This window comes from Pygoscelis adeliae, unplaced genomic scaffold (assembly GCF_000699105.1).
Source record: "Pygoscelis adeliae isolate BGI_AS28 unplaced genomic scaffold, ASM69910v1 Scaffold504, whole genome shotgun sequence".
Lineage (NCBI taxonomy): Eukaryota > Metazoa > Chordata > Aves > Sphenisciformes > Spheniscidae > Pygoscelis > Pygoscelis adeliae.
Genome location: NW_008824555.1, coordinates 220,938 through 233,489, shown reverse-complemented (window position 1 = coordinate 233,489; position 12,552 = coordinate 220,938). Strand labels below are relative to the sequence as shown.

General features: G+C 48.8%; 1 protein-coding gene across 1 annotated transcript in view; it reads left to right on the top strand.

The window, feature by feature from the left end:
* NXPH3 (neurexophilin 3) overlaps positions 1-1,113 on the top strand; it is a 37,585-nt gene extending 36,472 nt beyond the window's left edge. The window contains exon 2 of the mRNA XM_009321974.1: positions 382-1,113. Within this exon, the coding sequence (XP_009320249.1) occupies positions 382-1,113 (732 nt within the window). The remainder of the gene's footprint in view (positions 1-381) is intronic.
* Positions 1,114-12,552: the final 11,439 nt, after the last annotated feature.

Below are 12,552 nucleotides of genomic sequence, written 5' to 3'. Positions count from 1 at the left end.
CCCCCCCCACCCCCCCGGCACCCTCTCCCCAGTATCTGCAGAGATCCCCCGGGTGCAAGTGCTCTGCCCTGAGAGAGGTGCCGCTGCCAGGCTGCACCATCAGTGAGCAAAATGCACCCGTCCCAGCTCCTTTCACCCATTCCGCGGGCAGCCATGAGAGGAGAAGGAGAGCAGGGAAAAATTGCTACCAGAAGGGAAATACGGACTACAGAGAGAAGTAGAGAGGAAAGGCAAGAGAAAAGGGAAATAAGGAAAGCAAGGACGGGAAAGAGGATGGCTGGGTCATGTCTGGAGAAGTAGGGAGACTCTGGATCCAGAGACTGGGCCGGGGGGGCAGGCACCCATCACCCATCTCTCACTCTCTACCATCACTATGTTCAGGTGATCTGTGGCCAAGAAGAACCAGGGAAAGGTGCAGAGCAACGTGAACCCAAGACCCAGGAGAGAGCTCAAGTGCAGAAGATGAGAGGGCTGCTCTCTCCAAAGTCCCTGTTAACTCCAACTTTACTGCAGAACATGACCCTTCTGGAGCTGGTGAGCAGCTCACAGGAGTTATGGGATATCCTGGACAACCTGTCCGAGCGGGACCACGTTCCACACCCCAGAGGACAAAGGGACTTGGGGCCAGCCTCAGGCAAGCTTAAAAAGATTTTTGGCTGGGGAGATTTCTATTCCAATATCAAGACAGTGAAGTTGAACCTCTTGATCACTGGAAAGGTGGTCGATCATGGCAATGGCACAGTCAACGTCTTCTTCCGACACAACTCTACCGGGCAAGGGAACATCTCCGTCAGCCTCGTCCCCCCCACCAAGGCAGTGGAGTTTGACCTGGAGCAACAGATCTTCATCGAGGCCAAAGAATCCAAAATCTTCAACTGCCGCGTGGAGTACGAGAAAGTGGATCGTGCCAAGAAGACCACGCTCTGCACTTACGACCCATCTAAGACCTGCTACCACGAGCACACCCAAAGTCACGTCTCCTGGGTCTGCTCGAAGCCCTTCAAAGTCATTTGCATCTACATCACCTTCTACAGCATAGACTACAGGCTGGTGCAGAAAGTGTGTCCCGACTACAACTACCACAGCGACGTACCCTACTACCCCTCGGGATGACGCACTCTGCCCATCGCAGGATGCCCCGGTGACGAGCGGGTGCTGGGGGGTGGGGGGAGGGACGGGGACGGTTTTGTAAGCGGGGGTGGGAGTGCGGCGGTCCCTAGAAACCAGAAGCAAAGAAGAAAGAGGAGGATTTTCCATTTTCCCCAAAAGCTCCAATGTCAAGAGGAGGAATTTTAGGCTGTGGGGTACCAGCATCGCTAAACCTGGCCTGGATCCGTGGTCTTTAGAGACTGGTACACGAAGGCAGGGTCTGAATCTAGGATACAGAAAATAGGACATAAAGCCACAAATCAGGACTTGGGTTTCTCATTGCAATAATGGATTTGCCTGGATTTAGGCCACATGGTCCTAAAAGGCTGGTGACCAGGCAAAGAGGGCTCCAGAAGCAGGCTTACACAGCCTGGAGCCAGGGGAAGACCTCAGGGGGGAGAAAGGCACTTGACGCCCTCCATGACTGCAAGATGTCCATGGGCAGCCACATCATCTCCTCTATGTCCGAGTTCTGCAGCGGTGGGAGCTGGAGCTGAGTTTTCCCATGTCAGGATGCAAAGGGCTGCCGGGATGGTAACGGGGAGCTGGGGCGGGTGGGAGGGCAGGGAGGGACCTTCCCGGGCTGCCACCCCACCATGGTTCACACCGGGCACCACGGCACAGGGGGGTTTCAGGGACTCGAAACGGTGGATCCTCAGGTAGAGAAATCCTGGTGGAATCTGTCAAATCTGCTGACACAATATATGATTCATGTGTTTCCCCTGACACGCTGTGATTCATGCGTTTCCCCTTCGTCTCATCCGTGTTTCGTGTCGCTGCCGGCTCCCCCGTGCCCACTCCCACCCTCGCCCAGCCACGTTCAGCTCCAAGCGCTGCCGTTCCTCGGTGCAAAGGTGCGCGCCCGCGTGCGTACGTGTGTGTGTGAAGTGGAGCTCTGACTGTAGCATTTAATTTACTTTGAAGGGAAAAAAAAACCCCAAACACAACAACGCTGTCCTTGAGAGAGACAATAAAGTTTTCACAGTGGCACCGAGGCAGGTCAAGTGTTTTTACTGAGAGCAATCTCAGTCTCCTTGAGGGAGAAGGAAAATAAATCGGTGGGGTTGTGAACGAGGCACAGGGCATCACCTTGCCCCATGCCCAAATTCGGCTCCGTTCCGATGCATCCGAACTTGCCCCTTCTAGTAACCGGGCGTTGGGTCCAGCTTCGGGGTCTGCCGGGACTCGGACTTTCACGCGGACGCTTGGTTACTATTGCTCGGGCATGGGCTCATTCTGCACCACTGATGGGTATTCCCAACCTCCCCCCTTTCCCCATACATCCAAACTTCAGGCTCCCACTTACGCGGACACATTCCCCACACAGAGGAGACCAAAAAGCACCTTCCCCTCCCAGCCCTTCATTTTGCCCCGAAAGTCCCCATGTCCAGAGCACCAGGGCAGCTCCAAAAATCCCCTTGCGCCAACAAAACCCCAGCGGAGTTACGAGGCAGGTATTACCACGAGAGCAGGTTTTATGCTTCAGCCTTCACAAGTCAAATTCTTTCTCTACAGCTTGGAGAGAGGTTTGCTGGCTGCTGGCGAAGTTTCATTATATGCACTTTTACATCTAGATAGAGGCCAGTTCCAAAACACATTGAGCAAAGAAAGCCTTTTAGTGCAATAATCAATGGGAAGACTTTTACTCCGAGAACAGAAAGTTTAAAATGCTTTGAAAGGATGGTTTCAGAAAATAACACGAGCAATATTTGATATTGGGGGGGGGGGAAAAACCCTGCTGTGAGCTATCTCACAAAAGTATGTTCCCCAAGGGTTCACACTTGCTTTAAGGAAGAAACACAAAAAGACATGTTAAACCCCTTTCTGCCAGCACAGACAAACCAAACAAAACCACCACACACGAAAGTTGCTCATTTGGAGAAATTTCAGACAATTGCCATTTGAAGAAACAGAGCAGACAGCGGGAGCAGAGAACCCGGCTACAAAGGATGCACCATTGTCAAAAGTGATGTGGCAGCCGCAGTTACTAGGAGACCAGGACGGGCCATTATTCGGGCTTGGGAGAAGAGGATTCCTGCTAGCGGAGTCACAACCCGTGCTCAGAAAAGAAGGATTTCGCTGAGCTGGAGGGCAGACAATAACAAGAGAAAAAAAAATCCCCAGGCCCTAAATCCGCCCGCCCTTAACCCCCCACTCACCCCCTGCTACAATGAGATGCAAGGGAGAGCCTTTGCACCAACTCATTTGGTAAAATTTCCCTCGTCAGAGTCGAAGTCAAGGTGTACTTGAATGCATTTGCTTACAGCTTATGATTATTTGCCTTGGGGGGTGTTGCTCAAGCTGTATTGCACGGTGGAGGTTGGCCACAGAGTTGTTTCTGCTTCTCAAGCGGAGGAGTTAAATCCCTGCGACTGCCTCTGCTGCAGTATTACACAAGGAACCAAGGTTTAATTTCTTTCCCCATTAGTAGATGGACATAAAATAGATTTGGGGGTGGGGGAGCTAAAATTTATCCAAATGAAGTTCCATGAGTTGCAAACTTCATTACAAATGAAGCAGTGTGTAATGACTGTGGAAAGCAGACTTCAAAACTCCTCCATGACACCAGGGTTCAGCAAAGTGCCACAGAAGTATTCGCAGGCATTTCTGCAATTAGAGCCTATCTCCATTTATAAAATGCAGCCCCTTATCATCTTTGATAACTCAGTGGACGGCCAATCTCTTTGTCTCCGAAGCAGGAAAAGCCCTGATGGGAACTACTTACTGCTGTCATCTACAGCTACACAGTGAATGTTCTCCATCTTCAGTAATTAGCTCTCTTTAGTTTGTTAATACTTTTTCCTCTTCCCCACAAAATCGTCCTAATTTAAATTTCATGAGTCTCCCAGCCGAGCTAACCTGTGCTTCTGCACATTTAGAAACCGGCTTCCCAGAACCGTCTTCCCCACCATCCCACCAAAGCCCATCAGCAGCCCCCAGCCAGTAATTGCACTCATTACGGCTGGTGGGGACCAGTCGATCCGGGTTCCCCAGCACCAGGATTACATGAATCAGAAAAAAATCAGGAGCCGATGGATTTGCTGCAGGAATACAGCCACCCCAGCATCTCCCCAGACCTGACACCGCTTCTCCATCCGGGGTGCTGGATCCCATCGCTTCTGCCTCCTCTGGTTTTAAGGACTGAAGTGATGAGAGTTCCACCATCTTCCTTAAAATGCTGTTTAGTATTCAAGTAATTCTCCCATTAAGATAATTTCCTCAACTCTGCGCAGTCCAAGTGCTCCTTTGTTAATTTTGCCCTATATAGTAAAAAATAATTTGGTGTAATCAACCTCAAATAAACCTAAATCCATCTCTCTGTAGGTTACCGGGACCTCTTCTCCCTTTGTAATCTTCCAGTCAATCAGACTCTGTCATTTTATCGTTTCCTATTTACCATATCCAAAAAACCCAGCAGTGGCCTCAGATTCAAATGAGACTCTTCTTGGCCAGCTATCACCTCCAAAATGTGCTAATGCATTACTCCAGGATTTCAGAAAGGACCAATCTCACAGGAAGGTACGATTTAACGCAAGGATGGCGCAACCGGACCTTTCCCACCACTACGACAGCTTCAAGGCATCAATTTTCCTCAACTCGGGGTCAGTCAGGTTTTTTTCCAAACAGAAACATTCGTAGCAGGTTCCAGCCAGATGCCAAGATCTCGAACAAGAAGGAAGTTTGCTCATGAAAAGCCTCCGGACAAACTAATGAGCGACAAAAGGTTATTGTCACAAGAGCCCTACTTGACGTGAGAACTTCTTTAAAGGCATCAACACTGCGGAGGTGCCAGCCTTTGAGGTTTTCACCAGAATTTGGCAATATTTGGAGCAGTTCCCAGAGCGGCTATCAAGGGCCGCCTGGTTGCTCCAGAACTTCAGCTTCCAGAAAAACAAACAACTGGCTTAATCACAAAAAAAACCCAAGAAAAGGGGATTTCCAGAGGCTTAGATGTCACAACACTAATATAAACCTCAAGTTGTGTTAGATTTCACCATTTCCACATCAAACTCGCTTTACGGTCTGTCTCAGGTTTTCTTTTACCAAGTTTTTAGGCTGGCGATACTGAAGTTCCTGCAGCTGGGTGGGAGTGCAATGTTTTGCTTGGAGGGCTTGCGTCCCCCCAGGCCTCCAGCACAGCTCCCCAGGTTGCCGGCGATGGGGCAGCTCCTGCAACGTCGCTTGCCTGGACAAGCCTGGCCCTTTTGTTCCTAAACCAAACTGCTGAGGTTGAGCCTTACGGAGGGAATCCTGACCTAAGTGCTTTCACAACACAAATAAACACATTTTACGGTTTCATGCCCAAACTATCAAATGGCTAATAGAGCCTTCGCTGAGCTTTAGCTCCGACGGGCTAGGGCTGCTGTGTATGTGCAATGCTGCATCTTTATAGAGATTATTAGACTTTAATGAGGTCTAGCGAGTCAGCCAAGCCTTTATGCCTGTAATCCCCCATTTCAATAGCCATAGGTAGCTCCTGGATGCATTAATGTTGCTGGTTCTCCTGCTCTTCTGGGTGCATAAAAGCAACTTTGGATCCCATTTTGTCGTTAGGGCTAGTGCCAGGCCAGCATCACGCCGAACACAGAGCGACGGCGCTTGCCCAAGATCTCAGGACGGGTCAAACGGCAGAGCCGGGGCAGCACGGGTGCCCGGGGTCCCGCTCCAGCCCACAGCCCCCCACCTTCCCTGGGGAGCCGATGCGCCTTTCAAGTCCTCTTGAGGTCTCTTTGCCGCTCTGTGTCATCTCTTCTTTTCTAAGGGGAAGAGTTTCTCCTCTTCGCAGACCATGTTTTGCGGTGCCAAGGCAAGCTGTGCTAAGGACAGACATCTCGTTCTCCAAGCGGTTCGAGAATCTTAATTCCTGGGCATAAATCCTGATTGTGCTATTGGCTTTTCTGATAAACTTAACCAAGTTATTCCAGGCTTTTGTCTAGTCTGCCTTATCTCTCTTTATAAAGATAATATTCATTTGCCTTCTGGGGATGGAGTGAGACTGCACGATCGTCAAGCACTCTGGAAATCCTCCACTGAAAGGGGAGGCAAGCAGAAATGATTATTCATGAAATCCCCAGTGTTATGACTTGTTATTACACGCAGTAGACTAAAAATGCAAGTGGGCTGAATGCATCATGTATTTGATCTAAGAATTATTACAGTTTTGCCAATTAGACCCAGAACCCAAATACAACCGCTTCCCTCCTCCTCCTCCCGCTCCCCTGCCAGAGCTTAGTACCAGCTGCCGTTTCATAAACACCAACATTTCCCCATCTTCCTGTGCTTTCAACAAACTCCAAAAGCAGCAGGTCTCTGATTGTTTTCCCTCCAATTAATGGCAGAGTGCACTGCTCTTCCAGAAAGAAGCTGCAACGTGTAATGTCACATCACTACAACAACTGCTCGCCTATCAGCGGCTTTTTCCTGCCCGAGAGGGAGCTGTGCCGAGCGGGTGGGTGAGAAAAGCATCCCTTGGCATTCCCCCCCCCAAACCCTCACCTACCTGAGAGCATCAAACACCGTTTCGGCTGGAGGGACGGGGCTCGAGGGTTAAGCAACTGGGCTGCTTTGTGTTCAGTGCACCGGTAGCAGGACAGCATCCAGCCAAGTGCCGGAGGAACAGGGCAATCCGCTCCCTTAGGGGAACTCAGCTCGTACATGCTGTTCTGCAGAATAAGGCCTGAACCTCCTGGTGGGAAGGAAAGATTTACTTTTGCCTGAGAGGTTTCCAGACCTACCAGAGCACCCATCTGCTACCCAAATGTCTTGTTTCCTAAAGGCTTGTGCCCAAAGAGTAGGAGGGAGATGTGCTGCAGTAACCCCTTCTCCTCCAGCCCCCTAAGGTCACCGCTCACGGTGTGGTTTGCCGTTTGCTGTGCCGGAGCCTATCTGTTATCATCCGGATCGTGGTGAGGGTTTCCTCTCATGTCTTGTTAGATTGCAAACAAAGAGACAAGAAGAGCCAAATACAAGAATAGTGTTTTTTTTAAAAATAGAAATGTTCCCATTTAAGTGCTGTATGGCTAATTCAGACTTACTTGGGTTGCACAATATTATCCAAGAGCGTTGGGGTGCGAGGGTGGCTGCAATCACAGCTCTCAGCTCCGTGTGTGCACAGGAGCAGGGTTGAATTAGCATTTCTTGCTCAAAGAGCCCTTCCCTGTGCCCCTGGGGACAGGCAGAGCTGGGCCAGTTGGGTGTCACAGCCCTGAGCTTATGCACACAGAAGCCCCCCCCACGAGCGGAGCCGGGGATTAACCAGCACCAAAGGCTGCAGGAAAAATCTGGGCAAGATGGAGTTGAGCAGATCGTGGAGGAGAACAGTGTCTGTCTGATGCTCACACACAGACGGTCCCAAATGCCTGAACAAAACGGATAGGGGGGGAAGAAGAGATTTTAGGGGAACCTTGGTCCAAAACCACTCTGACGTGGTTCACAGTGGAGTTGCCCGAGCCACCTCTGTGTGTCCCTCCCTGTCCTCTCCCTTCAGGATGAAGGACATGCTGCTTCAGTGCTCACACAGCTTTGCAAACCACACCCCACCTTCTAAAAACAATAGAAGAAAATGAAAAAACCTGAATAAACGCATCAAAACCCACACAGGCACAAAGCAACCTCCCCCAGCCCCTAACAAAACCACCTCAAAGCCAGCCCTTGCCTCCTGCCAAGCCTTTCGGCGAGCCTCGGCAGCTCTGTTTCCAGCTGAACTAGCATCTGGTTGCTCGCGACGGTCTGAACTGCACTGTCAGTGTCTGCAGGAGATTGCCAAGTCCCCCGGGACGAGGGGCCGCATCGCCTCGCACGCTGGTACGCGGCGTCAAGCACACTGTCAGTGCTCAATAGATCGTTACAGCAGCATCCACAGACGCTTCAGCAGGTGAAGCAGCGAAATAAAGGGAGAGGGGGAAGTTACGGGGGATGGAAAGCACAAGAAAGAGAACAAGAAATCAGACCTAAAAAAAAGGAAAGGCTGTCAGGACGCAGCAAGAGGAGGACAGGAATGGAAAACTTGTCCAGCTCTTTCAAATCCCACCAGACCCTAACTCCTCTGCAGAGAATTCCCAACTCAAACTGCTTCAAACCCCACACCTGCTTGCACTAAAAAATATGCTAAATAATTCAGTTTTTACTTGTGTGCTCTCGAGCTGCAGAATCCTCCCGGCTCCTGTAGCTTTGTGCGGTATTTTGGGGGGAAGGTACAAACCGGCTGGGATTGAGGGAGGGGAGGTCGGTGTGTCACCCCACCACCATCACGCTCTGGGACAGCAGAACTCTGGTTTCTGGTGTTGGTTTCTGGCGTTGCTGCTCTTTGCCGAGCGGCGCGGAGCACCGTGTCAGCGTGGTGGCTGCGACACACAGGGAATAGAGATGTGCCACGTACAGGATAAAGGCAGGGAGAAGGGAGGGCTGGCGTGTTTTCCACCTGCCAGGCTTTTCTGATCTGTGGCAGATGTCTCTCCGCTTTCAAACTGCATCAAGAAGCGTCCGCTTTCATCTAGCCTCCTCATTGGGAAATTTTCCCATAAGGGGAAAAAAAATTATCTTATGCGGTCTACTCAAAGCATCGCGCCGTCAAGGACGCACGCCTGCATCTTTGGCACATGTCTGTAGGACTTCATCCTGGACCGGCAGCTCTCCTGCTCTCCCCACTTCTGCCAATCCTTCTGGAAGGCCGACGGTCTCACGCCTGCCCTGGTCCCCCTGGGTACACTGGGAAGACCATGGGGCGATCCCTGGCGGTGTATGCTCCTCCTAAAAGCTCCCCACACGCTCAACAGGGACACGTACGACCTCCTACGCTACCTCCCAACCCCTCCATAAAGGAAAATTCCTTTACGAGCAGCAAAAAAATCCAGTTTTCTTGCTCCAAAACAGGTCGGGGGGGAAAGGACAAACGCCCAGGACCAAGTTGCCGCAGGTGGGATGCAGCTGGCTCGGTCACCGCCGTCACCCTTCACGGTCACCTACCTCCTCTCCCCGCCTCCGTGTCACATCTCAATCCAAACTACAAGCGTTGGGTACCTGCTTTCATGCACTGCTGACAGGGACTTGTCCCCCCAGCTGCAAAGAGGCACCTGCAGTCATGTGCACATTTTTCCTCCGGAATTTGAAAGCATCCTAACAGAGTTTCATGAGACTGAAGCTACTGGAGGAAATGCAGAAAGACAATTACAAACTAAATGAGAATTTCAGCAGGTTCCACCATCTCCTGGGAAGGGTCCTGTTCAGAGGCCAGTGCTATGGGCACAGCAGCCCAAACTAGAGGGAAATCCTTAGTTCCAGGCACAGGGGCTCTTACATTTTACATCTGGTTCAGAAAACTACAATCCCAACAACAAAAAGAGTGAAGATACGGCATCTAAAAGGAGATTCCTCAATGGACTCTATGCATGCATGTGGGACTGATGGTTAAATAAAGAAGACAAGACAGCCCATGGTGGAGCAGCCCAGGAGCCTACTGCATCTGCAAATCAGTTCGAGGATACACTGGTGCTTTATAAACCTTTTGAAATTGCAGCCTGAAGACACTGATTTTAACTACTGTGTTCTCTCTTCTTGCCTCCAATATTAGACATCGTCCCACTGAGACGGTGATCAGATGCCGAGATACCCAATACAGAGCCTGTATCGGGTCTACCTCCGAGTCCTTAAAAATGTTTGCACCCAGCTCAAACTGGCATTTTTCTCAGCTATCGGAGGAAGCGTAACTATTCTTGCATTTATTGTTATCCCACGAGCAAGTGCTGCGTACCTTGCAGATTTTATTTTGATCTCCTCAGCCCACTGGATGCTCTGGCACTTTGTCATGGGAAGACAGATATTTGCTTATACCACTGGTGGCCAGCTCTGTGTTTGCAGCCTCTGTTATAGCAAACATGGTATCTTAATTAAGGGACTTGTTGGCTTGCTGAACTCGGACAGATGGGATCTTAATTCAATTAGTATACTTTAATTACCTATTATATTAGGACTTTAAAAAAATGGACACGAGTGAAAGGTTTTCTGAGCAGCTATCAATCGTATCATGTACTTATCAATGATAGCAGCAAATGCTGTTCAGTGGTTTCTTTCTACCACTCCTCTTCCACATCCCTAAAAATGGCTGAATTTTATCTACAGTGTTGGAAATTTTGCCTGATCTCTCCCTTTATGTATTGAAAATAAACAGAAGCAAGCTCTGAAGTGGCAACACACACAAGTAGATCAGTCGGAAAACAGGATGCCTGCATGTTAAACCACATCCTCCCAACATCTCAAGCTACAGCAAGGAACCTGAAGAAGAGCCACGTATTTTTGCTTTACAGATTATAACCTGCCAGTTAATGCCAGTGAAGAGGTCTGAACCCAATTTAAAAATGATCTTGTCTTGGGACACAAGGATGCGCCAGATTATTTCTTCTGGTCTCTTTAAAAATTATCCTCTAAGAAAAGTCCTACATAAATAAATCGTAGTTGGGGTCCATTGTAAGGAGTCTCTCTCTAGGGCTGGTCTGAGACAACAAGGACAAACCCGTGGTTAACAGGTGCTGATGGAAGAAATCTCCCCATAGCTACTATTTTGTGAAAACTCCTCATTTGGAGGTCTGTTTCTGTTACACAGGGTTGTTTGTGTCTAGGATGGAACTGAATTTTGAAAAAACATCCCTCTTCATCTGGTTGGAAGAGGGCTATTTCCTCCCCAAAGCACCAAAAGAGCATAAGCAGGTCTCAGAAGACACAACTTCCCATTTACATTTTTATGAGCAAAAGGGCGGGCTTGGCATTCTCGTGATTTTTTAATTTCTATTTTGGGAATGAAGCTTGGAAAACAGGTGGAAGCAGTGCTTAAAATTACTTAAAACTCTTTGACCACAAGATGTGACATTACAGCATGCTTGCAACATCCAATAAACCTTTGAAAACAAGGTACTGGCCCAATTTTTTCTTGGCAGCTCTCTAGCCATGCATCCATTGCCAAGAACAGCATGAGCAGAGGGAGTGGCAATGCAAGCGTCCCCAAATCTCCCAGGCTAACAAATGGGGAATAAACACGAAGACCCAGTCTAGGCACGGCTTTCTGCTGAGACTGCCAACAGTGGGACTGTGAGTGTCAAAAGTGACCGGGCTCTGACACCCCTGTCTTTAATAGGCCTCTGTCTATCAAAGAAAAGCATTTCTGAGAGCCAGAAGATAGCAAATGTTTGTAGTTTTGGGCTGGTTTGTTGTTTGTTGTTTTTTTTTTAAAAACAACTAAAGAGCTCTGAAAAATAAAGTATTATTGTATGCATTATCTATACTTAAACACAACCTACCTATTTTCTGATGCATCAAGCTCTCCTCCCACCGTTTCTAAAGCCTATTCTCTCCTCACATTGCCATTCTACAGAAGCATAAACCCACACGCTTTTTGTATAGCACCAATCCATAGCCAGAGGTTTAAAATATTAGGGGGAAGGTAATAACACGTATTTTAAATATCCAGTGACTGTTCACCAACAGGAAAAGTCTGCTTACATCAAAGCCCTGGGAAGTTCCTCTCCACGTGCTGCAGGCAAAGAGCACGGTGCCGAGCAGCACGAGGTGCCAGTGCTGGGGGCAGGAGGGGAAACACAAATGGAGCCACCAGTCAAAACAGCTGCGGCTTTTAAATCCGCAGCGTTTCATCTCCGTGATGCTGCCCGTCAGCTGGTGCTGAACTGACACTGCAAATATCCACCCGGACCTATCAGTCACTCTGTATCATCACAGCCAGCCGAGGAGTGCCAAAGAAGAGCAGTGCTGGTTCACGGGCATCAGGTAAAAGGCATTTGTTCGATTTAATTTTGGAGAACCACACTGTCAAAGAATATATAGACAAGATTTAAAAAGCAAACCACTCATCAATATAACAAAACACCATATACATCCTACAGCCCAGCTCCACGCCACACTAAAGTACCCGCAATAATTATAACCTCACAGAATTATGCATTTTAGAAGTCCCAGCAGCCCTGGAATGGGATGGAGTTATTGCTGTGGTGCTGAAAGGAAGGAAAAGGCTTATTTAAACATTTACCGTATGTGAAATGCCTCTCTTTTTCCCTTGCCTTTTGAGGCTTCAGCACCTAGAAATAAATCTAGCTCATTAAAGAGTATTTCATAGTTCAGTTTTGTTTACAGGCCCCAGCTAAGTAATGCCTGCTACCTAATTCAGGTTTTACCATCTGGCACATCACATTAGAAATCAAATCTGCAAGGTGGTTTATTTTTTTTTTACTTTTTTTTTTTTAAATTCAGGAGAATCTGAGTTAGGAGCCACATCACCCAGGGCAGAGGCAAATAAAGAAGAGGCATTTTAATTTCACATCCTCTAGAGAGAGAAATTATTATAACCCATCAGAGTATCTCCTGCTCATTTATGTCTAAATGTTTTAGAGTTGCAAGCGG